Source organism: Sceloporus occidentalis, unplaced genomic scaffold, assembly GCF_023333645.1.
Source record: "Sceloporus occidentalis isolate IW3139 unplaced genomic scaffold, rSceOcc1.0.p SCAF_3, whole genome shotgun sequence".
NCBI classification, from domain to species: Eukaryota; Metazoa; Chordata; class Lepidosauria; order Squamata; family Phrynosomatidae; genus Sceloporus; species Sceloporus occidentalis.
In genome coordinates, this window is record NW_028316983.1 from 230,628,934 (window position 1) to 230,656,922 (window position 27,989).

The 27,989-nt window shown below is 39.4% G+C and overlaps 1 protein-coding gene across 1 annotated transcript; it reads left to right on the forward strand.

The window, feature by feature from the left end:
• The first annotated feature begins 692 nt into the window (after nt 1-692).
• Nucleotides 693-27,648, forward strand: MED30 (mediator complex subunit 30). The gene is made up of 5 exons (XM_089517869.1): nt 693-769; nt 5,451-5,632; nt 7,204-7,362; nt 8,413-8,523; nt 25,986-27,648. Exons 2-5 carry the CDS (start codon nt 5,459-5,461, stop codon nt 26,079-26,081), a joined length of 540 nt encoding a protein of 179 aa, XP_089373995.1. The 5' UTR covers nt 693-769; nt 5,451-5,458; the 3' UTR covers nt 26,082-27,648.
• Nucleotides 27,649-27,989: the final 341 nt, after the last annotated feature.

Below are 27,989 nucleotides of genomic sequence, written 5' to 3' on the forward strand. Positions count from 1 at the left end.
CCTCTTTTACCCCTTCCTCTTCTTGTTTCTTTTTCCTTTCCTCCTTCTCTTCCTTCTTCTTTTTCTTCCTCTTCTTGCTCTTTCCTCTCCTCCTCCTGTTTCGTCTTCTCCTCTTCCTCAAGGAATCCTGGAATTTCCAGTTTTCTCAGCCACATAAAGACCCTTGTGAAACTACAAATCCCAGGATCCCATAGGATGGAGCCACAGCACTTAAAAGTAGTGTCAAGCTGTAGATGCACTCTGCCCACATTGCAAAATTTAAAGCAGTTTGGCACCACTTCAGCCTCCATGGCTCCATCCTACAGGGCCCTGGGATTTGTAGTTTTAAGGTCAAAGGCCCTTGGAAAACTACAAATCCCAGGATCCCACAGGATGAAGCTACAGCGCTTAGTGTGCAAAATGCATTATTTCTACATTGTATTTTATATATATATATACACACACACATACACACACACACACACACAGTGTATACTGGAAGCAACCACTGCCCAAAACACTTCCAATTAAGATCCCTTTGCAAACACTGATTTTCCAGGCTATGGCTTTGGCATCCGCGCGCATGCGCACCATCGCTGTACGGAAAGAGACATGGCTGCTCCCTGTGAACCCTATTGGAGGACGCCATCTTCCCCATTTTTTCCGTACACGGGTTTCCCCCTCCCCCTCCCCACACACACCGGAAGCGGAAACTACGGAGTCTCCTTTGCGAAGTGAGTTTTTGCTTTGGTGGCGCGCAACCTTCCCAAGAGCTCGGCTTCGGATCCAGGTTCGTACTAAACCCGGGTTTACGTCTCGTGGGGATGCGGGTCACGGGAGAAGAATTCAATTGCGGTTCGGCACCGTTTTAACTGCCGTGGTTCCCAAGGCTGTGGGATCATGGGAAATGTAGTTTTATTGATATTTAATGTCTAGCCTTCTCTGCTAGGGAGCTTAGGCTTCTGGCTCGACTGAGGGCAGCCATGGGGTTTCCTTGGCAAGATTTGCCCAGAGGGGTTTGCCATCGCCTTCCCAGTGAGTTTCTAGGGCTGAGCAGGGATTTGAACCCAGGTCTCTAGAGTCATAGTTGTCCTTCTTCTTCTTTCATCATCATCATCATCATGGCTAAGAAGGGATTTGAACCCAGGTCTCCAGAGTCATAGTTGTCCTTCTTCTTCTTTCATCATCATCATCATCATGGCTAAGAAGGGATTTGAACCCAGGTCTCCAGAGTCATAGTTGTTCTTCTTCTTCATAGCTGAGGAGGGATTTGAACCCAGGTCTCCAGAGTTATAGTCGTTTTGCTTCTTCTTTCTTCATCATCATCATCATCATCGCCATGGCTGAGAAGGGATTTGAACTCAGGGCTCCAGAGTCACAGTCATTTTCTTCTTCTTCTTCTTCTTTCATCATCATCATCATCATCATTGTCATGGCTGAGCAGGGATTTGAACTCAGGTCTCCATAGTCATAGTCTTCTTCTTTTTCTTCTCTTCTTTTAAAACTATGTATATCTGTATAATAACAGTCTGTATATTAATTATAATATTAATAATTATTATATTTATTTGTATACCGTCTTTCTCCCACTATTTGTCACCGTTATCAAAGCTCAGAAGTAACCAGAAGTAACACATTGCAAATAACAACTCAGCTGGGAATTGGACCCTGGTCTCCAGAGCTGTAGTCGAATGCTCAAACCACTACACCACACTGTCGCTCCTCTGGTGCCACAGCAAACTACAAATCCCAGGATTCATCAGGATGGACCAATGGCAGCTACAGCCATGGTGTCAAACTGTGTTAAAGTTTTTAAAACCAATTTAAAATCACCACATTAAAAACACTGCAAAACTGATTTAAAAATCATACAAAGTTAAGACCAGATAAATCAGACAATATTTTATTTGTTGTTGTTGTTGTCATGCTCCTTTCTGTCTTGTTGCGACTTTTAGGCAAATCTATCATGGGGTTTCCTTGGCAAGATTTGTTCAGAGGAGGTTTGCCCTTGCCTTCCCTTGAGGCTGAGAGAGTGTGACTTCTTGCCCAAGGCCACCCAGTGGGTTTCATGGCCAAGCTGGGAATTGAACCCTGGTCTCCAGAGTTGCAGTCCAGTACTCAAACCGCTAATAATAAATGTCTTCTTCAACCCCAGGTGGCCCTGCGAAAAAGACATCTCCAAGGCTTCCTGTCCTCTACTGCTCTGCTCAGTTCTTGCAAACTTAGGACCATGGTCTCCCCGATTGACTCTAGCCATCCGGTTTGCTGTCTTCCTCTCTTTCTCCTGCCCTCTATCTTTCCAAACATTATCACCTTTTCTACTGAGTCTTGCCTTCTCATGATGTGGCCAAAGTACAACAGCCTCAATTTCATCATCTTGGCTTCCAGGGAGACTTCAGATCCAGTTTGCTCTTGTACCCATTTCTTTGTCTTTTTAGTTCTCCACAGTATCCTCAGCACTCTTCTCCAGCGCCACATCTCAAATGAGTTTATTTTCATGCTATCAGCTTTCTTCACCAGCAGCTCTCACACCCACACATAGTGATGAGGAATATGATGTTGTTCTTCTTGTGTGCCTTCAAGTCATTTCTGACTTATGGCGACCCTATCATGCGGTTTCCTTGGCACGTTTGCTTCAGAAGGGGTTTGCCATTGCTATTCTCTGAGACTGAGAGTGTGTCACTTGCCCAAGGTCACCCAGTGGGTTTATGTGGCCAAGTCAAGATTCGAATCCTAGTCTCCCAAGGTCCTAATCCAGCACTCAAACCACTACAGCACATGGGAAATACAACATCATATACAGTGCGCCTGCGCCATATGTGGGTGCACTATACTTGGCTTTCAGCTTATGCTGAAGGTACACATCAACAGATTGAATAGTATGCCTGCCACCATGCCCAAGCCCCATTATATTGAATGGGGCTCAAGTATACGCGGTTTTGGGCTTACGCCGGGGGGGGGGGGTTCCGGAACAGACCCTCCCCCGTGTAAGATAAGGTTCCACTGTATACATTTTCATTAAGGTTTTCCAAATACAGTACAAATTATACACATTTAAACAACCAGCAAAAGGGAAAGAGGGAAACAGAGAATACAAGAAGAAAAACAGCAGATGGAAGAATGAGAAAACCAGGAAAATAATAAAATGTCTTCCATTCCTACTTATGGTGGTGACAACTACATCCAGTTTATCCAAGCTTCTAAATCCTTCACTTTTCCCGATAATCTATTCTTCTTACTAGACCACATTTCATATCACCAATATCCTATTTTTCCCACAGATCATTCCTTAAGAAAATCACAGCTCACTTTGTATCCATTTCTTTTAGTCTTATCAGCTCCTACTATTATATTTATTAACAATAAAACCTCTTCCACCCACTTTTCAATTTAGCTGCTATTGCAGGTAGTATAAAACATCCTGCTGGGATGAATTTTGTTATTCTTGAAGATCTGGTGGGACTCTTTGTTAGCTTTCAGTGAATGCATTGCCTATTTTATATCATCATTGAGTTGTGAATATCTTGAGAATGACAGCAACTGCAAAGGGGCATGGCACCTTAAAGACTGGCAAACTTTATTTATCATATCAAACTATTGGTCTGTGCTCTAAAATTTGGTCAGAAGACAAGGCTGCTCTCCTGCAAAATTTGGAATATTTTTTATAGACAGTTGTTTTGTTTTTGTTTTCTCTGTGGGATGAGAAATGGTAGGTGAAAGCCAAGGAAGGAATTAAATAATGAGCAGTTGAGTTGTCTGTTTTTTCTCTTTATCCCCTGCTCTTTTCTTTATTGTTGTGTGCATTCAAGTCACTTCCAACTTCTAGTGATCCTAATGTGAATTCATCATCAAGTTTTCTTGGCAAGATGTTGCCAGAGGTGGTTTGCCATTGCCTTCATCTAAGGCTGAGAAAGTGTGACTGACCCAAGGTCACTCAGTTGTTTTCTGCAGCAGAGTGGGGATTGGAACTCAGGTCTGGACTAGAAAGTCCATTACTTAATACTACGATGGTTCTCCCTGTGCTCCCATCCCCTTTCCTGCAGGTTGTATATTAATCCTAAATTGTCAAAATACATCTCATTTGGTTTTTTCACTCCTACTTACGCAGACATAACATACAAAACCACTTCAACTATATTGTACAAGCGTCAAATCAGTCCCTGCTGTGTTTAGTAGGCATTGCTTCCTGAAAGGTGTGCACAGGGTTGCAGCTTAATTGATGTTAACATCTGCCACTTTATTCTGTCCTGTACACTTAGGTCCAAAAAACACTGCAGAAATAATCCAGTTTTAGACCGCTTTCATTACCCTGGCTCAGTGCTAATGAATCCCAGTAACTAGTTTATTGTGGCACCAGAGCTCTCTGACAGAGAAGGCTAAAATGTCTCACTAAACTACACTTCCCAGAATTCCCTAGCATTGAGCCAGGGCTGTTAAAGTGGGATCAGATTGGAATATTTCTGCAGTGTGTTTTGGCCCTTAGTTTATGATCCTAGTTTTAGTAACCACAATGTATTTTTGCATTTTCTTCTTTATAATGAGTTGGACTGGAGGGACCAATTATGTTATTAGTATCAACTATAAAAGTGTATATTTGGATGCCCTTAATGAAATATGTACAAACTTTGAGAAATAGTTTTTACCCTCCAAACTGAACTGATACTTTGGGTTGAATCAGATTAAGCTATGTGAAGCCTTGTTGAAATCAACGGAGTGGGTTAATATAAGTCCGATTGATTTCAGGGAAAACCCCTGTATGTACTTCTGTACAAGTCAACCTCATGTATAAGTTGAGGGAAGGTTTTATGGTCAAAATCATGGATTTTGCTATGACCTGTGGATAAGTCAAAGGTAAAACTTAGGGGACTATAACTAAGGATGTAAAGGGGGAAACACCACTTCCTTTCCTTCTTCTCTTTCTCTGGGCCTCTCCTGACTTCTTCACATCCCAGGTGCTGGAGGAGACGCCTTTAACATCAGATTGGGAAGGGAAAGAAGTTGATGTAAATGAGGGAATTGGTGGGGTGAGAAGCCTTTAACATCGGATTGGAAATGAAGTGGATTTCAGTGAGGGGCCCTCTTGTGCTGGTTAATCTCAGAAATCTGCCAAGAGAACTGCTCTGCTGGCTAAGATCTAGTGGCAAAAGAGACAAAAATGGGCTAGAAAAGGATTTGGCTGAGGAAGGAGCTTAGTTATACTAGATCCAAACATATTCCAACCCAGAGATACAGCCATAATGCAGTTGCAAAGTAATCCTAAATACTGTAATTTCCAACATCTGTTGGCTGTGTGCAGTTTAGAATCAGTACGGTGTCAGTCTGGCCACTTAGGACTGTGTTCTAACTTAGTCTGGATCCAGCCCTTTCTGTTACAGGGAAGCTGCTGAAAAATAGGTTTAGATCCTGTAAAACCTGTCTGTACTGTCTTGAGACTAATTTTTCCTTTCTCTGAATAATCTCATTCTGCAAAGGCGGCAAAATGTCCACACCACCTCTAGCTGGAGCAGGAATGCCCGCTGGCCCATTTTCAGGATCTCAAGCTCAGGCTGCACGGGAAGTGAACACTGCTTCTCTCTGTCGCATTGGCCAGGAGACTGTGCAGGATATTGTATTTCGCACCATGGAAATCTTCCAGCTGCTGAGAAATATGCAGGTGAGTGCTTTGGCATCAAAGCCAGTGTCATCTTTCTTAGAATGTTGTTATATTCTCAAGTTTCTATAATTTTGGCCTTGGGTCAAAAGAGAAGTAGGAAAGAGAAGAGCTCCAAATTTGCATAGTTAGGCATTTGGAAGGGGAATTTTAGTTTACTAAGTTTTTGTAAAAGTGTGTCTCATGTGCCATCAGATTGATTTTGACATGGCAACCCAGAAAATCAAAATCAGTGGTCTTCAAAAGCTCTTATTTACTGCACTCCTCAGGCCATGAATTCCTTTATTGAGCCAATTTATCTTTTATGCAGTTTTCCTCTTTTCCTACTATCTTCAGTTTTCCCCAGAATTTTTCTTTTTTTTCTGATGAGTTATGTTTTCTTATGATGTGTTCAGAAGTGAAGAATCAAGCTTGATTAGCTCTTAAGGAAATTAATGGTTACTCCTTTTCATTTACAAGCATACTGCAATTAACAAAGCCTCTGAAAAGAAGCTACTTTTTACAGAGTCTTCATTATTCTCTATAAACTGAAAGATTTTTTTAGCAACATTTTCATTGTGAAGGTGGTAAAAGAGGTTGGAGAAATGCAGCTTTTCTGAGCTAGATGTCTGCAGTAAACACTGTAGTAAGGTTTGAGCTGTGAAACAGTGGGAATCTACTCTATCCAATTCTACTGTAGCCATGTGTGTCTTCCTACAACACTCAAGGTAAAAGGGAGCTGCTTCCAGGATCCCTTACTGAGCATGTGTAAACACCAGAACAGAGAGAAAAGGGAAGAGCAGATAAACCTGCTTCACCAGCTATCCCCAGTGTGTTAAAAAAAACATAGATCTTTAGGTTTTGCCAACAAAATGGAAATCATAAGAAAAATGGAGGCTAATGAAAGAGGAAGTCATGCCTGGATACATTTTGAAAGAAGCTTTCAAGTGGTCTCTAGAAAGTCTGAAGTGTTGTTGTTTACTTACTGTATATACTGGTGTATCAGTCGAAAAATTTAAGTCAGTGAAGCTGAAAATCAAATGAATAATAATACTGAATAAAGCAAAACAACAGAGATGATCCTTCACATCTGTTGTGGCTAGGGGTGCAGGACCCCCGTGAAAGTAGAAAAACTGAAAATAAAAAAAACCCCACTATTTTTTGTACCTGAGAGAAAATCTCTCTCGGAATTTCTGCATTCTCCAATGCAACTCTGTTGTCAACATTCACCAGAAACTCACCATAGAATCATGCTGGGGGGGGGGGGGGGGGCTACAAATTCCTAGAGAAGTGTTTTATCTAGGAACCTCTAGGTCTTCCAGTGTGACTCTGTGGTCAATTTCTGGCAGAGTCCTGTTGGAAGACCTAGAGATTCCTAGAGAGAACATATTAATTAAATTTGCCTATAACCAAATCTGTGAAAGTCAAAGCCATAAGTGTAGAGGGCTGACCGTATGTACTAACATTAATAGCTTAGTCGGGGCAGGTGCCAGAAACCCTCATGCTTGTCAGTAAATAATAATTTAATTTTTCTCAATATGGTTCATTTTAAAATGAATATAAGTTTTCTTTTTTCTTTTATTTAAACATTCCAGCTTCCAAATGGTGTCACTTACCATACGGGAACATATCAAGACAGACTAGGAAAGCTCCAGGAACATCTACGTCAGCTCTCCATTCTTTTTAGAAAACTGAGATTAGTATATGACAAATGCAATGAAAACTGTGCAGGGCTTGACCCTATTCCAATAGAGGTAAGTGGAGGTGGACAGGCAGCGATGTTTATATGTGGGATAGGCAAACTTCACACTTACAGGACATAGGCCCAAAACACACTGCAGAAATAATCCAGTTTGAGTGCTTTAACTACCCTGGCTCAGTGCTAAGTAATCCTGGGAATTGTAATTTATTGTGGCACCAGAGCTCTCTGACAGAGAAGGTTAAACATCTCACAGAACTACAGTTCCCAGAATTCCCTAGCAGTGCAGTTAAAGGAGTCTCAAACTGGATTATTTCTGCAGTATGTTTTGGACTTCAGTTTGTTTTCTACTAGAATCCCAAGATCAACCAACTGATTCTGCTTTTTAAAATTGTATTTCATTTCAGCAGTATAATGTAGGTTAGGGAAGCCATACAGTTGCTGCCTTGTTAAATGATTAGCAGTGGTTTTTTTTTGTTTTTTTTTCAAGGAAGTCAGTTTTGTGTTGTCCAGTCTAGGGAATGTATGAAGAGAAGGAGTATGGAAGGTATTTTAAGTATAGGGGAGGGGGAGGGGGGAGGGAAGGGGATGATAGAGATGAATGTTATTGGTTTATGTTATATGTTATATGTTACATGTTATGTATGTGTACTTTATTTGTAATAAAAAATATAAAAAAAAATGATTAGCAGTGGTTTTTAATTTTCAATTGACTGCATAACATACAAGATCTAGAGCTCGTTTCTGACCAGTATAGATTGTGATTTGTATTCCAGGTATTTATAAGCATACTGTGAACCATTCACTTTCTCTTGCTGCTTACTCCAACCGCTTCATTTTATAAGTCCATATTTTCAGTTTATGCTCCTTGATAGTGGTGGAGAACATTTTCAGGGAAGATATAAGTATTTGTAAAAGGGTAGCCAAGTTAACTTTCCTAAGATGTCTAAAACCTGATAAATGTAATAGAAATAGAATTCAAAAGCTAGCGTTCCTATAAATTCTTATTTCTCTTGGATGATGTGTTTTAGGCATATATTTTCACTCCTGATTCCACAAGAAGCTCTCAATATATTTCATAAAACCATTTTGTTCCCATATGTAGCAACTTATTCCTTATGTTGAAGAGGATGGCTTCAAACATGATGACCGAGGAACAGCCAGCCAGCTCCTTTTTGCTAGTGAAGAGAGAAGAGAAATCATGGAAGTGAACAAGGTAGTGACTTAGATATGATGTCCCTGCAGATGTGGCTGTAGGAAGCTTTATTTACTGGTTTACTGTATTTACTAGTTTACCTGTATAGTTTAACACATATATTTGACTCACTGCAAATGAGCAGTCTAGAGTGATGGAAGGAGGTACCTTCCAGTAGTCTCTGGCCTGTATGCACCACCAGATCATGTCAGTTTTTAAAACCAGACACCTTCCAGGGGACAGATTTCTTTATTTATATTAATTTTATTTATAGTATTTATATCCCGCTCTTCAGCCAAAAGGCTATCAGAGCGACTTACATTATTTTAAATTACTGTATATACTCAACTATAAGTCAAGAAATTTATGCCCAAATATTGACCCTAAAATCTGGGGTCGAATTATACAAGGGTCAATACAGTTACCATGGCTTGAGATTGACTGGAGGACAGTTAACAACAACAACAACAAACAGTAATAATGCTCATAAAGCTCCTTTTAAAAGTAGCCCTGATGTCCCACTCTCCATGCCTCAGCTGCGCTTGCTGAAAGAGCTGCGAGGCACCAGTGTGAGTGTGCATGTATTATTCCCTTCTCAGTCCTATCTCCAAACTTTTCTTTCTCCTCTTTGCATTTCCCCCTTTCCCCTCCGTTTGCAAGCCAATCTCCAAACCTTGCCTCTTCTTTGCATTTCCCCATTTTCCCTCCATTTGCAAGCTGATCTCCAAACCTTTGCTTCTCTTCCTCCTCTTCCTCCTTGCATTTCCTCTGAAAACCAAGCTTCTCTTTTTCTCCCTCCACTTCCACTTTGAAGCAAACCTTAAAATCTGTCTCCTGTCTCGACTTATCCACGGGGCATATCAAAATCCAAGATTTTGATCCTAAAACCTTCCCTCGACTTATACATGAGGTCGACTTGTACATGAGTATATACGGTAGACATTTCCCGACATTCTTGCTATATTTTGTGCCCCTTAGCTGTTTTTGGCTTATGATTGATGTGGATTTTTCCAATACTGGAAATCACTTCCAGTTTTGAAAAAAGCTGCCCCTGGGACTAAAACAGCTTCAGTTAAGGGGCCATAGTGAAATTGTCCCCAACCCCTAGAGCAGGGGTAGTCAATTATGGAAGGCTTGTTGGTGTTGGTGGTACTTTCAAGTCATTTCTGGCTTATGGCAACCCTAAGACTAACCTGTCACGGGGGTTTTCTTGGCAAGATTTGTTCAGATTGCATTTGCCTTCCTCTGAGGTTGAGAGAGTATTACTTGCCCAAGATCACCCAGTGGGTTTCCATGACCAAGTGGGGATTTGAACCCTGGTCTCTAGAATTGTAGCCCCCTATCTATGGAGGGCTAGGGGTCCCCATTAGCCCCCCAGGAAATCTTGAATGGCTGCAACCCTGACCACCTCACTCCCTCCCTGCCAAAAAAAATCTTTTTTATTTTGCCCCCAAATGCCATCTGTGGGGCATTCTCATTATGTTTGGTGTCTTTCTTGGCTTTCTGGAGAATATTTTGGGTAGTTAAAAAATTGGAGCAATGTTACAAAACTTTGTTTTGAATCCTGAATCCAAATTTGATGGAAATGTCCTCCACAATCCCTAGATGTCATTTGGGAACATTTTGGAGAAAAATGCTTGGGGCCATACATTGTCCACGCCTCCTCTCGCAGCTTGGAGATTCTGTTGCCCTTTTGGGAATTATTTTTTGGTCCGAGAGACTTTGGTGGTTGCAGAAATGGCGCTAGAATTCTAATCTTACACAATCTGATCCAGAGCAGTGATCGAACCTATACAGTTTAAAATTGATATTTTAAACTGTTTAGGTTCAATTGTTAATGCACTGTGGATTTTTCTTTTTCTTTATTAAGATAAATGATGTACATTTGTTTGACACCTTCACCAGAATGAACAGAAAGTGTTTAGATGAATGATTACCTCTGGGTGATCAGCTGAGCTGTCACCATCACCAGCAGCTCTGATTGTTTTCACTACCCTAAATTGTTTTAAATATCTGAAAGAGAGGTTCTCATTCCTCTCTATATAGCATCATCATTTGCTATCTGGATGCCAGAAAACAGCTTCTTAAAAAAATACACAGGAAAGTTTTCTTCTTAAAAATAACAAATAACCTGGGCTTATATGCAAATAGTGTCACTCTAGTGAAGGCAATTTGATCCAGCAAAAGCTTCCATCAGCAGAAAAAGCAGTATGGCAATTTTCTTCAACATCTCTCCCCTGGAGGCCACTGCACCCACTCTTAGAGAATTCAGGGATTCTTTGGAACAGTGTAAGCATGGTAGGGCCTGCCAGGGGGATTGTTGAGCCTACTGTTCTACTGATAGAAGTCTGTATTGGATAAAAGAGTTTATGTCAGTGGAGTATCTAATTCTTGTGTTTATAGGAGGCTTGCCTGTTCCAATGACTTCATAGTGTCTACCATTAACTAGAACTTTTTGGTGTACACCTTCATTTCTTGTTGTATTTGGAATAGGCTCTGAGCCTGGAAAGCTTGGGAATTAACAAAGACTGGTGGCTGAACAATGAAAACATCATTTCATGCTTGAGAAATTGGGGAATTTAGAGACAACAATTTGAAATGTTATCTAGTCTTTTGGCACAAATGCTGGTGAGCTTACTTGCTTGAATCTTGCATAGCATGTTTGGTAAAGTCCAAACTACAAGCCAGCATGTTTTCAAGTTGGTCTTAAGAGGCTCCAATGGTCTTTGTTCTGTGAGCAATCTTGTAGTTGAAGTGAGCTGCTTCTCTTAGTTTCCATTTGCTGACCAAGCAGAAGAAAGGACAAAGCTGAAGGTTTGCAGAATGACAATGAAACAAATCCCTTAAGTATCTCTTGCAAAGGGAAGTTCCAGTTTCAGCCAAGGGGACTATTTTAAAAACACTCAATTTCTGTGGTGGAAATGTGCTCTACACACGAATAATAATAATAATAATAATAATAATAATAATAATAATAATTTATTTCTGTCACACTTTTCTGTTAGCAGCAATCAAAACAAATAAAACCAGTTGGATATATAATACATGGTAATATATATCACGTCCCCAACCCCCCTTAAAACAGGATTAAAATATTAAAATTAAAATTCGTGTATTAAAATAATAATAATAATAATAATAATAATAATAATAATAATAATAAATTTACAAGTAGAGTGAGTGAAGTATGATATGTGATGGGAGGAGGATTCGCTTTTTTGTTTGGCTGAGGGATTCTATTTGGGGAACGTTGACAGCTTTTTTAAAGCTGTCTAAGCTGGTAATTTGATGGATCTCCTCCAGCAGGGCATTCCACAATCTGGGAGCAGCTACAGAAAAAGTCCTCTAGGAGGTTGCAGTCAATCTGGATTTAATAGGTTGTAATAGATTCCTCCCAAAGGACCTGACTGTGCAGGGTGGATGGCACTGAAGTAGGTGATCCCTCAGGTAGGTTGGACCCAGGCCATGTAGGGATTTAAAGGTGATAACCAACACCTAGTACTGCGCCCGGAAACCAAATAGGCACTAAAGAAGGCATCAGATTTCTAGCCTCACTCTAAATTTACATTTGCCAATTAATGTCTGGGTCCATATGGCTGTCGAATTATCCGTTATTTTGGAATTACTTGTGAAGTGATGTATCTTTGAGCGATTTATCTATGTCAGCCGTTCTCAACCTTTTTGACTCGCGAAGCCCTAAGGGCTCCACAGAGCACAGGTCTATGTGATTTAACTTTCAGTTTGCAAAGGTAGTTTCAACAATAAGACCAGGCAAGAAACGGTTATGATTAAAGAGCTATTGAATAAGGTGAAGAAAGGTGGAACAAAAAGACTGTGGGCTCACTTCACTACATGTACTTCCTTTACAAGGTCCATTGAAAGGAATAGGAATTGCAACTCAGATGAATTTCACTTAGCATCCCAAAAAGATTATGCCCAAGTCTTGGCAAATAGTTTCTGTTTGTCTTTCATCAGCAAAACAGAATATAGTATTGTGGCTCTCCTTTAAACAGTAGCAGATTGATTATGCCATGATTCATCAGATGCCTATAGTATTCTCCTGAGTTGGCATGCATGAATGCATGCTTGTGCATGTGTGCACAAACACTGATATTGAAAAACAACAATTGTAAGTAGTTTAGCCAAAAGGGTGTGATGCTGTACAGAAGGTTCAATCAATGAAGTTCTTAAGCAGAGCTAAATTGAGCTTTGCATAGAAATGCCACAGTTAATGGTCCTGCTTGGATGTTCAGTTTTCTCATGTGAAAATGGCCTGTGAAAGAGAAGAGATGCACTAGCCTGTCATATTCCTGAGCTCTGCCACATCCTTGTGCTCAGCTTCAGCCTATCATGAGTTGGAAGATGAAGGTGTGTGGTAGGAGCAGGTTCTATTCAGAATAGCATTATCTTTTTAAAAAAGAAAGTGGAAGAAGAATCGAGTCACGCAAGGACTCAGCAGGCTCCCTGCTATAGATGTATGCCCTCCAACAGGAGACAGAAGAAGTTTGGCTCCAGGCAGTGGGGATTCAGCAGAGCAGGGTCATGCCATGGAGTGTATCCGTTCTGTCCGCTCAGTTGCTGTAATTTATTGAATACTTTTTAATATTTAATTCTCTACCTTTCTCTTAACACCTGCACTCAGTGCAGCTCACAGTATGATTTTTAAAAACACAAATAAAAACATTACAGTGTATAAAATTAAATGTGTTCCTGGGCATTACAACTTTAACAGAAAATTTGGTATCAGAGGTAGAAATAAAATGGCAAGAATAGGGATACTTTCCGAAAGTACAAAAAAAAAGAGCACTTCACTTCAGCATGTTCCAGCTCACTTTTTATTGAGCACTGACAATATGTCCTTGTGAAATGGAACCGTGAGACCTTGTTTCGTTAAGCCTTTCATAATCAAAACCATGTTGAAATGCCTAAAGCCCATTTGAAAGATTCTTCCAAAATTCATTGAGGAACTTCTTTTTTCTTTCACTAAACTCAGTTGTTCTTATGATTTTCCTTTTGGCAGCCAGACATGCTGGTCTATGCTTTTTAAAAACATGCTGAGGATATCTGATGAGACAGACTTATCTGCTCTCCCCTTTTATAAATCTGTTTCGCTGTTCAATAAGGGATTCTAGAAACAGTTGCTGTTTATTTTGCTTGCTGTAGGATCAGGTAGAGCAGAATGCTATTCTTTTCCCACTCAAGCTTCATTACATTGTTTACTGCAGACTCACTACTGCAACCTGGCACCAGAAGTCTGTGTTTCTCCTGCCCTTTACCATTTTCTCAGTGCTGATGCTGCTAAAAAACATCCAGCTAGACTTCTGGGTTTCCTAAGAGGAAAGGCACAGGCTTGGTAGGCATAAACAGACTTTGTGAAAAGCAGCTTCTTTGTCAGAGGCTTTGTTAACTCAGGTATGCCTGTAATTTATAAGATTCAACAAACAAGTTATTGATATTAAAATAGCAGTGAATTGAAAGCCTGGGGAAGGGAAATACAGCAAAAACCCCCAACAATATCAAAACCTTTTTCCTTAGCATCAAGGCAGTTGCCAAAAGCTTTCCTCTATGTCTTGCATTTCTTGGCCTTTTGGTCCCATAACGTCCCCAGTCCATGTTTGCGTGTGAAATTTGTCCACTGCCAAAAATAGTTTATCCAGCAGATGCTGTGTTCCAAAATCTTTTACCACAATAAATCTGTTAGTCTTTAAGGAATCACAGTACTTTTTAAATTTGATATCGGTTTAAATAATTAAAGGTATCTTGGAAGACAGAAAAAACCCATATAGGTTGACATTTCAGCTTCTGTCATTGCCAATTAGTGAGGATAAAGATGTTATAAAAATCATGTTTCCACAGAGGCAAATGCCTACATGCAAGAAAAACAATAATCTGAATTTAAGGGGAAGGGGGCGATGCTATGATTTTCCTCTAACCTGATGGTATAACATCATCTATGCAGTAGCATTTAATATAACATGAATTTATGCACATTTTATATGCAGTTTTTAACTATTAACGTACTTCAGTGTTCTTCATGGGTTGTACTGATAGCTTTATGACATATTTTTGCCCTTGTTGTTATACTTGAATGCAAATTCGTTTATCATCCTCCTTGGTGTGATCTTGCACGAGGAATTTCATAAATCTTTATGATAGTATCTAAGATGTTGTATTCTGTTATCATTGGATTGAAGTCTCTGCTTTGAATCTTTGATGCTAACTTCTGACTTTTAAATACTTCTTTATGCTCTCCAGTTTTTAAAAATAACATTTAAAGAGTAGCTTGATTTTTTTCAGAATATAGCTGTGCATAAATATTTATCAGCTTTTACAGAGAAAGCCATTTAACAATTCCCACTGTTTAAAGTTTAGCATTTCTACTCTCTTCTAACAAATATGCAGATATTACTGTACTTCAGCGTACATAGATATTATTCCTATGCACTGTGCACTCTGCAATTTCTGATTTTGGGTGTGATCAGCTCACAGCCAAAACCTGGACTTGTGCTCCAGTGATGATACAAGAGAAATACAAAGCCTAGAGACTGTTACTTTGAAATCTTCCCAATGACTGAAACTTGTTTCATGCAATACCATTTCACTTTTACTTTTTGCTTCACCATTTTTTCCCTTCAGGAACCATCAAATACACCTGAATATATACATAAAAGTATACAGATATGAGCATTTGCTGTATGCTGAAGTAAGCACATGGTTTTCTAATGGTGAAGTAGCTCCAATACAGCAAAATGTCCTTCTTTAAATCTGTCCACATTTGGAGGCAGGGAGCTCTTGCTTTCTGTACCAGTAGTATATTCCAAAGCTTCATCAAAAGTAACTTCCTATGTAGTGCACACAATCTATTTGTCTTTTCTAGTAGTTGAATATTAGAGCTGAACATAAATATGGTTTAGTTACTATTCTTGTAACAGATGTTTTGTTTTTCTTACTCTCTTTTTTTAATAAACTTTATTATTAAAATAAATCATTGACATTAAAATACATTTATACACACAAAGCATACAGCCATTTTACAAAGAAAAGACAATTATCCATAAGTAGTAGAAGAAAAGTATCCCAATGTTCTTTCTTTCTGTCATCTCTTTCCTTTTCTTCCATAATTTTCATATACTCCATCCACTTAAAACCTTCCATTTTCCTTCTTATATTCTTTTCCTCTCTTCTCCTTTCTTCATCTCTTTCTTTTATCTTCCTACCTTCTCAGACCATCCACACTTACTTAAACCTTCATTAATTTTACTCTGACATACAACTCTTCTCTACTCTACCTTCAACTCCTTGAACTCCTCTCTAATCTTCCTCTCCCACCCACATCATACATTCATCTCTCAAATGTAATGTCCCATACATACTGACTTCCTTCCTACCAGTCTCAGATGTATTATTGTTTGAATTTGACTTTCTTATATCTACCTCCTTTTGTAGTGGATCCAAAACTTCCCATAATCATCTCATATCTTACATAAAACTTAATTAACATGAGTCTAACTTAACTTCTTTCCAAATTCATTACTGCTACTTTACCCCATCTTTGTTCTAAAAATGTTATAACGTCTCCCCACTCTTCTGTCAGTCACTTCTTCGTTCTATCTCTCATAGCTTGTGTTAACCTGTCCATCTCCATACCGTCATATAATTTCAATAACCACTCATCAACTGTTGGACAAGTTTCGCTTTTCCATTTTTGCGCAAAGCAAATTCATGCTAAGGTAACCATACAAAACATATTTTTCCCTCTTTTCCTTTTATATCATCTTCAAAAATCCCTAATAAATAACATTCCGGTTTTAGTCATTTTTTTCCTTCAAAATCGCATTAATTTGTTCGTTTATCATTTTCCAATAATTTTTTGCCCATTTGCAAGACCACCAGCAATGATAGAAAGTTCCCATTTCTTTTTTACATTTCCAACATAAATTCTTTTTTGTTTTGTACATCTTTGCAATTTTTTCAGGTGAGAAGTACCATTGAAAAAACATTTTATAAAAAATTTCTCATAAATTTTGTGAGACTGTGAACTTAAATTTGTTTCTCCAGGCCTTTTCCCATTGTGTCATTTGAATAGTATATCCAAATTTTTTTGCCCATTTAACCATCTGTTCCTTCAACACTTCATCTTCCATTTCATATTTTAATAGCACTTTATATAATTTCCCAATGAATTTATCTTTCTTATCTATTAGAGTTTTCGCTAATTCTACTTTCTCTTGGCTTACTTCAAATCCATATACTTTTGAATCAGCTAAGTATCTCTCTAAAATTTGCCTCTAGGCAAACCAATTGATATTCCATCCTTCTTCATTACTCTCTTGTTTTTAAAGATTAAGTACTGTGGGTAGAGATTGTGAAATAACACATATACATCCAGCAACTCACATTCTTTCAAGAAATGTCCTGTTAAAACAATCTTATCTCCAAATGCCTTGAGCATACTTGGTCCGTTATTTTCCAAGCACCAAAACGTATTACATGCATGCTCCATGATCTTTTAAAATAAAAATATGTATTTGCAAGCACACATGGGCAGGCCTAAGACAGGTCTCCTTACATCTAAGAGCATTATCAATTTCTGCTGGCTTGTTCACCATTAGAATCATTGCATTTATTACTAGTGAACAGGGGCAAAAATATTTCTGATTCCGCCCCCCCTTCAGACAGCAGTTCTAAGCAGTTGCAAATAAATTTCTCTTTCTCACCTTCCCACTGCTTTACAATCTGAAAATAAATCTGGTAGCTCACTGAGATATTCCCGTCATCATCTTAGTAATTTAAAACCTGTCACTTCCTTTTGCCAAAAGAGCTTATTTTTTAAATTAAAAAATTGTGGGGAGGGTGTATGCTTTATTCTGGATGCTTCTCCCCTTTAATTAGTCATATGGGACAATAGCCTGCAGCTCCAGTTTACATCTTTATCGTTTATTTGATGTTTTTCACTTTTCTGTACAAGCATTCAGGATGTCTTTGGTTATACGTTTATGCTGCCAGTCTTCTGCTGGCCATTATGTGAAATCTCAGAATGATTATCGGTGTTCCTCCATGGGCAGTTTTTTGTGAGAATATATAAGGCTTCGTCATTTGTGGAGACTGTTTCTGTGAACATAAGAGTTGGCCGGAATGTTCTTAATGGATTACTTTTACCCCTGGGTGATATATTAATGGTGGCAATAGATGCTACTGAGGTAGGATTCACAGGATCAAGTTGTTGTGCTTTGTACACTGTTCCTCTTTCCCGTCTGAATGAGATGAATGTAAGGGTTCTGCCAGCAGGTTGAGAAGATGGGTGAGCAAGGTGCAGCAGTGAAAGACCTCTCCCTCAGTGACTTAGGGCATATCTACACTGTAGAAATAATGCAATTTGACATGACTTTCACTGCTGTGGGTCCATCCTAAGAATCCTGGATTTTTTAGTTTTGTGAGACACCAGCTCTCTTTGACAAAGAAGGCTAAAGACCTTGCAAAGCTACAAATCCCTGGATTCCCTAAGATGGAGCTACAACACTTAAAGTGATGTCAAACGGCATTATTTCTACCTTGTAGATACAGCCCTAGACCATCTACCACTTAGATACAGCCGCTATAAACCTGTTAGAGTGAAACCAAGGCTCACAGGCTAAAGCACTGCATTGCAGAATTAGTGGCCCTTGCAGTCTCTTCCAACTCTCTGATTCTATGCCACCCCCTTTATGTCTCCCTCTTTCTTTGAGTTTGAACCATTTGCAGTGATGGTAGTGGGAAAGGATGCAAATGAATTTTCCTAGCAAGAATATATTTTTATGAACTATCTCTGATGTAAGACAAAGTGTTTATCAACTTAAATGGTGAGTTAAAATCCATTAGCTCTGCAAATGCCATGCTGTTGATAGAGATCAAAACTGCTAGAACTGATTTGCTGATATAGGACAACACAGTAGACTGTCTTTTGAGTGTATGGCTACAGGGTCTGTCCTTGATGAACTTGTGTACTTCAAATTATACCACTACACCACTGTTTAAAGAGGACTGTCTCTGGTTGGCCACTGTCTCCCAGAGGTAGGCATCAGTCCTTCCATAAGTTTGGAGAAAGATCACAAACTGTCGCATTTGTTCATGTAGTGCTCATATAAGTCACCAGTGATATCACTTCACCTAATCAGTACTACAGGTAATGCTGCTTATTTACTCCTGTATGAACAAGCTAGTTTTACAGCAGTGGTAACAAAATGTTTAGATATATAAGGCTGAATGCCTGGATAGATGTCATCAGTGTTTTATTGTTTTGAAAGCTGAAAAAGAAATGGATGGAAAGCAGTGGGGGCACGTGGGGGTTCATTTGCCCTCTGCCAGAAAAAAGACACATACATATAAATCACTATTATTAAAATTAGGTTACTTAGAACCATATACCATTTTTATGTTGACATTCTAAAAAGCGTGTGCTCATAGGAATTTCCTGTTCCTTCACTGGAGCTTTGTGAAGTAAGCATTTTCTAGATTGTCTCATTAAGCCATTACATTCTCAAAGCATTTTACAACTGACTGGTGCTCCTTAGTATCTTTACATTACCTTTACACATTCCAGGAGAAATGAAGGGAAACTTTTAAAATACAGATTTGAATTTATTTTCCCTAGCACATTACTGACCCCCTCCCCTGCCCAATATGATGCTGTGAATTCAGAAAAATGCAAGTTTGCTGCAGGTAGCTTTATTCCAGGCATCAGTAGCTGAAATTTAGCTAAGTTTGGCAGTTCAACCTAATCTTTCCACCAGTTACCAGGGAGCATTGCTACTTTGTACATTGGACTGTAAGAACAGTAGTGAATATTAATTCAGGTGGAAGACTCAGGGGTTGGGTGGCCATTTTTTTTTACTTTTCCTGAACCCACACAGGCTATATCACTACCATTTTCAAGAACGGGAAGTAGTATTGTGGTCATGTCCATTCAGTTTTCAAGATGATTTTCAGCCATTTTGAAGGTCAGTGTTGTAATGCAAAATTGTGCTTCCTAGAGTCTGGAAATTGTCATGTTTTGGCTAAAACTAATCTGATCAGATCTTGGAATCAGGGGTCACATGCATCCTCCTTGGACCATACAGTTCCCACCCCTTTCCACACTTAGATATTCCTTGGTGCATCGGTCCACTTACTGGGCTTACACAGCTATAGTTTACAGTATGAGAAAAACGATATAGTAGAGAAAGTGAGCCATTCTGGAATAGAGAAGAGGAGCTGTTAGCATTCTGGTAAGAATGAGAGTCAGTACTTAAATGCACCACTGGAAGTAGAAATCAAAGATTAAAAGCCCAGTAACAAATTATATTTACCAAATGTTATCACTGTTATATGAGGGTTAACTAGCTTGTCAGCAGCACAGTGGGTGATAGTGAGTTACAAATTGCACATGAGACAGCAACAAGGTGCTGTGGCTTAAAAGGTCCGTGACAACAAAATAAAAAAGGATTCAAAGGGATGAACAAGGGAGAGAGCCTGGGAATTGGAATGTACAGTAGATCCTTGGTATCCTCTGGGATTTGTTTCCAGGCCCACCCTTGGATACCAAAAACCGTGGATGCTCAAGTCCCATTCAGTAAAATTGTGTCCCATATGTAAAATAGCAAAATCAAGGTTTGTTTTTGGAATTCATATATTTTTGGAATATTTTCAAGTTGTGAATAGCTGAATCTATGGATGAAGAATCCATGGATACGGAGGGCTGACTATATATTGTTAGAAGGCAGGCTGAAGAGGCAACCACCTGAGTAAGTCTGGGTCTTGTTGGTGTCTGGATGGGGGATTGCTTGGGAACCCTGGGTGCACTCTATGTCATCTTTTCATCCTTCTGGAAATCAGCTGACATTCAGGATGCCCAACAAAGTCTTTTGGTTGTCTAGAAATCGCAGAGAAATTAGGTTGCACTTGTGCTATTTATATGGAGAGATTTGTGCTTAGGATAGGCAATCTCAGTATGATGGAACAGTGGCAATATTGAGATGTAGAAAATAACAAAGAATTGTTTAACTTTGGGGGAAAGTTGAGATTCTCAAATAAAGATCTATAGCTTTTCAGTAGTTAGGTGGGGAAATGTTGAGATGATTTAGTTTCTTCCATCCCTCAAAACCCACAGTCCTTTACAAAGGGACTGCATACATTGGTAGGAAGAATAACATTCTTATTTGGGCTGCTGTAAATGTGTTTGTATGTCTTTGTATTCCCTAACTTGTTTATTACACTTATCCACTATGCAGTTTGCTGATCTTGGATGTAGTTCCCACACAGGCATCATACAGCATGATACTTGATAATCTGCTGTTTCCATTTCATTCCAAAAGCCAGTTTCCCTCCTCAAAGTGACTGCACAAAGAAAACAGGCACCTTGTAGGCTGCTTTTTATTCCCTTTCCTTAAACATCTTTAAACTCTCAAGAGATTCTACTCTGATCCCAAACTCTACCCTTCTAGCAGCCCTTGTCCGACAAACTCTTCCCGACCCTCAAAAGGAGAGGTTACCATTTCCGCATAAGTACAGCTTCCATATCGCCCTTCAGGCACATTTGCTGCATTTTGAGGAAAGGAAGGAAATTAGTTCTTGAGGCTTACACTACAGTTACTCATGTCAGTCAGTTAAGGATTTGCCTAGATCCTGAAAAATTACTGTGAAACTGAACTTCTAGCTTCTAGCTGACATTCAGGATGCCCAACAAAGTCTTTTGGTTGTCTAGAAATCTCAGAAATTAGGTTGCACTTGTGCTATTTGTATGGAGAGATTTGTGCTTAGGATAGGCAATCTCAGTATGATGGAACAGTGGCAATATTGAGATGACTGCTAGGCCAAATGGACCAATGTTATTTCCTGCCCTTCAGAGGCTCTGTCTCCCAGGGGTCTCCAGCAGAGTATTTCTTCTAGTATTGTTACTAGACACCTTTTGAGAAGAAGTGCCAGGGACTGGATTTCCTTGTATACAAAACTGTCAATGAGACATGCCTGCATCCTGCTCCTATCACAACTTCTTCCCATCTTTTGTATTATGTACGAGGACTTACAGTAGGCAGGTAGTAGGATGCCCTGAGCATACTGGAAACCTCTTTTTAAACCTGATCTAGCTTTTTATTTCTAATGCCTTGGATGTTTTGTTGAGACAGCATGCACAACTTAAATATTTTTGGCTTAGTATCCTGTATGCAGTCTTCCCTGTGGAGAATGAGGTTCTGATTCTTTCCCCTGTAGTAGAGTAACCTGGTTCTTGGATGCTCAAAGAGCGTAAATTTTTTCAAACAACCCCACTGGTTGCTCTGGGGGGTGTTGTTTATCTCTCTGTGTGTGTTTTTTCCTCATGAGTCAGGGACAGCTGTGCCACTAGGTACAGTAAAGCAGCCACCTTAGACTAGAGATCCTTGGGTAGGGGAGTTGTGGGAAAGAGTAGGCAGACATACCTGTATGTGCCCCATTACCTGTCCTCTAGGCTAAGTTGCTGTTCTCAGGTGCATTGGAGGAAGCTGTCCATGGCCAATGCTGAGATAAAACTCAGCTGTCAACTTTTATATGTGGAACAGTGGGAGGACAGAAAGACTTTGTCCCTTGTGTCAAGTGGCCAAATATCTTGACCCATCCCTGCACAGTATTGTATTACAGGAGTGGGCAAATTGTGACCCCATAGGGTATGTCTAGTCCCCAGTCTGTTTTATGAATCTCCCTGCCAACTCCCCACATTTTGAGAAGAATTTCTTTTCAGGTGCCTAAATCACTGCCATCCAGAGTGGTGGCAACACCTAGAATCATAGAATAATAAGTTGGAAGAGACTGCAAGGGCCATCCAGTCCAACCCCCTGCCATGCAGGAAATACAAATCAAACCATCCCCGACAGATGACCATCCAGCCTCTGTTTAAAGACCTCCAAGGAGGGAGATTCCACTACACTCAGAGGGAGTGTGTTCAACTGTCGGACAGCTCTTACTGTCAGGAAGTTCTTCCTAATGTTGAGGTGGAATCTCTTTTGCTGTAGCTTGCATCCATTGTTCTGGGTCCTAGTCTCTGGAACAGCAGAAAACAAGCTTGCTCCCTCCTCCATATGACATCCCTTCAAATATTTAAACAGGGCTATCATATCACCTCTTAACCTTCTCTTCTCCAGGCTAAACATCCCCAGCTCCCTAAGTCATTCCTCATAGGGCATGGTTTCCAGACCCTTCACCATTTTAGTTGCTCTCCTTTGGACATGCTCCAGTTTCTCCACATCCTTTTTAAATTGTGGTGCCCAGAACGGGACACAATATTCCAGGTGGGGCCTGACCAAAGCAGAATATAGTGGCACTATTACTCTCCTACAAAGTGCTATGCTGCCAAAGCAGATTTTCTAGCCAAAAATTCACCCAAAACATTCCCATGACTTCCAGGACTTGATTTGTATCTGTTGCCCAGCTTAGAAGATACTCATATGTGGCAAAGCTGGGATAGTTATGCTCTGTGGGCAGTTGGATTCAATTCTGTGCCAAGGGTTTAAACCTTCCTTTATCTTTCCCTAAGCATGTGGTTAATGCAATCTATAATATAGAATGTGCTTGAAATATAACAAGTGTAGCCTTACCAGCAAGTCAGTAGCAGTCATAGAGTATGCTGCAGTGCTCAGAAGTGTTTTCTTTGTACTTCAAACTATATCAAGTGTTCCAAAAAAACAAAATTAAAAAAGCACTGGAAGCCATAAAGTTTAAAAGTCACAGCATGGTACAGAATTCTTTTCTCAGTCCAGAGAGAATCCCATAGGGGTAGTTCAGAGGCAAAGCCACGCAGTGTGTAGCTCTAAAATCTGAAGAGTTGCACCCCAGGAAGTACATTCATTGTGTAGAATGTGCCTGAGTTGGCATGGCTCCTATCTTCTACTGCAAATCCACATTGAGCTTGCTAACTAACCTGGGAGGCAAAGTGCTATGCTGCCAAACCAAATTGAACGTTTATTAGTTTTTGGCTGAATATAAAATGAATTGAAGAGTGGAGTGGGGAGAGAATAAGGATTAAATTCTTTATGCAGAAAGACCTAAGTGACATCACAGTGTGAGAGAAAAATTGCAAATGGTTCAGTTCTTGCTCAGTGTTCAATCACAGTGGAACCACAGTCTAAACAATAATTCCTGGTCTTGGCAAAATCGAAAAGCTCTGATACCATTTCATAGACATATAAAACATAAATTTGTGACAACCATTTTCATCCATGACAGCATCAATCATGGATATGACCTGTGACTTTTGTCATTGTGGAAGCCAGCTTGTTTTCTAATACAAGCTAGTAAGCCTAAGTTGAGAATGTGGACATTTTTATTGCTACGTGCCTTACTTGATTTCCTTGAATTTTCTTTTTTCTAAATTTCTTCACCTTATTAAGGCTTCAGGCCTTTCTACAGAATTATTGTTGAACCTAGTGGGACTTATTTCTTAATGAATAGGGCTCTGCTGCAAATATAATTTAGACTTAAGTAATAAATACTAGGCTTACACATGAGGGTCGCCATATGCAAAAACAGTAGGCAAATGCAATGACTGTGAGGCCTTGTGTTATCAATGGAAGCTCTGCTGAGCAGAACCTGCATGTTTTAAGTCTTCTACTTCTGCACCAGTTCCTTAGATTTATTTGTGATTCTTTCAAAACTTAATAGAATTCTGCATGGTTAGGCATTTTAACTCAAGGGGATTAGTTTCAGCCATAAATCAAGCTTGAGATGTATTGGCAAAGCTATTTGGAAGCTGGCACAGCTCTTCACCTAACACTAGTAATCTTTCCCATTTTTAAACATTTTTACCCAAGGTATAGCTTTCTTCATGTGTTACTCAGGGGAAAGAGGCAACACAAATACAGTGGAGCTCTGGGACCTTCTGTTACCTCTGCCCTAAAGTTGTTCAGCTCCTCAAAGTCTTCATATATTAAGGAAGATTTTTCACTGTGGGGAGTGTTTTCCATGCATGGATGCGTGCAGCATAATTTATGCCTGTCCCTTTCTCCCAGTGGTTGGGAATCTGTGGTCCTCCAGTTGTTGTTGTATTACAGTTCCCATTCGCCTTTGCCCTTGTAGGCTGAGGATGAAAAGACATGCATTCCAATAACATACTTGAGGGAACACTTCCTCCCATACAATCCTTCCCACGCACTCAGGTCCTCTGGGAGGAACCTACTGCAGCCAAAGAAAACCAGGCTGGTGGTGACTTCCCAGAGGACCTTTTCAGCTGCCGCTCCTAAAATATGGAATGACCTGCCAGAAGAGATCCACCATATTACATCTTTGGAGGCATTTAAAAAGTCGATAAAGATCTCTTCTGGTGGGCATTTCCAGACTAACCATCAGCTGAATTAACCAAATTGATCCATTCACTCTTTCACCACCTCTCCTGATGGTCTCTTGGAATAATTCAACCTTTGTCAATTCTTAGTTACAAAATTTATAACTATGTACACTGTACTTGGGGGTATTGTATTGTGTCTTGATGTTTATGTGTAATTTTAGCAGAAGGAGGGAGGGTTGAGGGGATTAGGGAAATTTTATTATTGTCTGTATATCTGTTTTATTGGACTGTTGTTCCCCGCCTAGATCCCAGAAGGGAGAGGTGGGATATAAATAAATAAATTTATTATTATTATTATTATTATTATTATTATTATTATTATTATTATTATATAGAGGGTCACATGTTGCTCATCTTGTCTGGATCCTGAATCAAAGTATGTTGATTAGTATGAAAAGACAATTTTGCAAGAATTGCTCTATTAAAGATTTATTCAGAAATTAGAGATGTTGACAAACTGAGGATGTTGACAAGCTGGAGAATGTACAGAGGAGGGCAACCAAAATGGTGAAAGGTCTGGAAACCATGCCCCATGAGGAGCAGTTTAGGGAGCTGGGTATGTTTAACCTGGAGAAAAGAAGGTTAAGGTGTGACATGATCGCCACATTTAAAATTTGAAAGGATGTTTAAATATTTGGAGGGATGGAGCAAGCTTGTTTTCTGCTGCTCCAGAGACTAGCGCACACAGCAGTGCATTAAAACTACAGGAAAAGAGATTCCACGTGAACATTAGGGAGAATTTCCTGACAGTAAAAGCTGTTTGACAGTGCAATATGCTTCCTCAAAGAGTGGAGTTTTTTCTTTGGAGGTTTTTAAATAGAGGCTGGATGACCATCTGTCAGGAATGCTTTGACTGTATATTCCTGCATGGTAGGGTGTTGGGTTGGGTTCTCTTCCAAGTCTGTGAATCTATGCTTTTGGGAAATCAGGCAAGGTATGTCAAAAGAAAGAGTATTCCTACATGGTGACTTAATTCATTGCTGTTACCAGTCATGGTCATGAGACATTAATCTGGGGCCAGGTCCCTTGATTTGCTTCTCCAGCAATGAGTAATTAATGGGCCTCTGTGCTACCATGTATTTTCCCATTTTTCCTATTAAAAATCAAAATTATCCTGAACAAAATGCCAGTGTTGATAAACTTTTTCTTTTCACAGAAGCTGAAACAGAAGAATCAACAGCTGAAGCAAATCATGGATCAATTACGGAATCTCATTTGGGACATAAATGCCATGCTGGCAATGAGAAACTGAAATATGTTTTCTTTCTTTCTCATTATGGCAACTGATTTTATTTGTTGGGGGTGGGTGGGGAATTAGTGTTTTCTAAGACAGCCCTCTCTCTCTCTCTCTCTCTCTCTCTCTCTCTGTTGTATTAATCCTTTTAAAATAGCCAAATCTGTGTACAGTTAGATTTATATTTAAAATACGTATTTGTAACTTATCTGTTCTAGTTTTATTATGAATGTTGAGGGTCTTGGAAACTATATGTTCAGTTTAAATGTATGTTTTATTTTTCAGATCAGCTTGGGCAGTTTGTACTGAAATATGGACAAATGCTCTTCTGCTTTAAATTGTTTTTCCCCTTGAAATGCAGCCAAAAAATAACTGCATAGAAAGAGACTGTATCCTTTTTTTTTCAACTAAAATTATCCATCTTACTTTAGACCAACAAAAACAACCAAAACTATTGTGGGCTTTTGTAGTGTTTCAAGATGGTTGGAATCTGCTCATCTATAATGTCACTTCAATGTTGCCTGCTGAAAAGGTCTTATGACTCAAATAAAGACCTTTTGGAAAATCTCAGAAGGGGCTCAGAAGAAGAAAACTAATTTTCTTCTCAGAGATGGCTCAGTTGGAGTCTTTTTCGAAACTATTTTATTATGCTTTTTTGGTTAATTTCTAGAAATAAGGAAGAGGTTGCAGCAAAAACAGAGTCTTGTGCATGTTAAAGGTGAAAAAATCTGTTAGCTCTATTCCAGTCTTCACCTGAACACCCTCTATAGTGCTGTCCCAGTCAGTCCACTCTGCTGATTTCCAGAGGTGAATGCCCTTGAAATTTCTCTTCTGATCTTTGTGCTGAATATGCAGATATAGGAATAGAAGAGATAGGAATAGATAGATAGAACAGAAGAGAGGAATAGATAGGAGTGAGAGCCAGCATGGTGTGGTGGTTTGAGCATTGGACTAGGACTCTGGAGACCAGGGTTTGAATCCCAGCTTGGCCATGTAAACCCACTGGGCAACTTTAGGTAACTGACACACTTGTCCTCAGATGATGGCAATGGCAAACTCTCTTTGAAAAAACTTGCCACGAAAACCCCATGATGTTTGCCTTACTGTCATCATAAGTCAGAAGTGACTTGAAGGCACACAACAATAACAAAGAAATAGAAGAATCTAATTGGGCATTCTGTATACATGTATTAATGAATTGGATGTGTTCCTGGCCATCCATAATTTAACAGACAAAACAGAGATAGTAATAATATGGAAAGAATAGGGGTTGATTCATACACAAGAAAGAAGAGCACTTGAACTTGATTCAGCAAATGTTTCATAACTGAAAATATGCCCACATGAAATGAAACAACCAAGTGAGAGAAGCCTTGCATAAGTCAGCAAAAGCTTTTTGGGCCTTCTAGACACCACTTGAAGGTTTCTTCCAAAATGCATCCAGGCATGACTTTCTTTCACTAGACTCCATTTTTCTTAAGATTTTCATTATAGTGGCCAAACCTACAGGTCTATACTTTTAAAATAAAACATGCTAAGGGGAGGATGTTTATTACAGCCACACTGCAACAACCTGACTCTGAAAGTATGTGTTTCTCGTTCTTCATCATCCTCCCAATATTGATGCTGCTAAAGGAAAAAAAAACCAAAACTCTAGCAACTAGATAAGGGATGAGGAAGAAAAAAGGATTGGTTGGGTATAAAAAGCCTGTAGATTGTGTCCTCCAGTATTCAGCTGAATGCTTGAATATAGCTTATAGTGGTGTATGCATGCTCTAAGCAAGAATCCATTTTATCAGATGTATGAGAGACGCAAAATCATGTATCTCAGTACCAGTGTAATTCTGTGTGTATTTATTTACAAGTAAGGACCACAATCTCCAGTGGTGCTTATTTTTTCTTAAGTATGTTTAAGGTTACAACTTT

Coding starts and splice junctions, on each gene's coding strand:
- MED30 (XM_089517869.1), top strand. CDS start 5,459: ATGTCCACACCACCTCTAGCTGGAGCAGGAATGCCCGCTGGCCCATTT. Junction 5,633..7,203: donor AGCTGCTGAGAAATATGCAG/GTGAGTGCTTTG, acceptor TAAACATTCCAG/CTTCCAAATGGTGTCACTTA. Junction 7,363..8,412: donor TTGACCCTATTCCAATAGAG/GTAAGTGGAGGT, acceptor TCCCATATGTAG/CAACTTATTCCTTATGTTGA.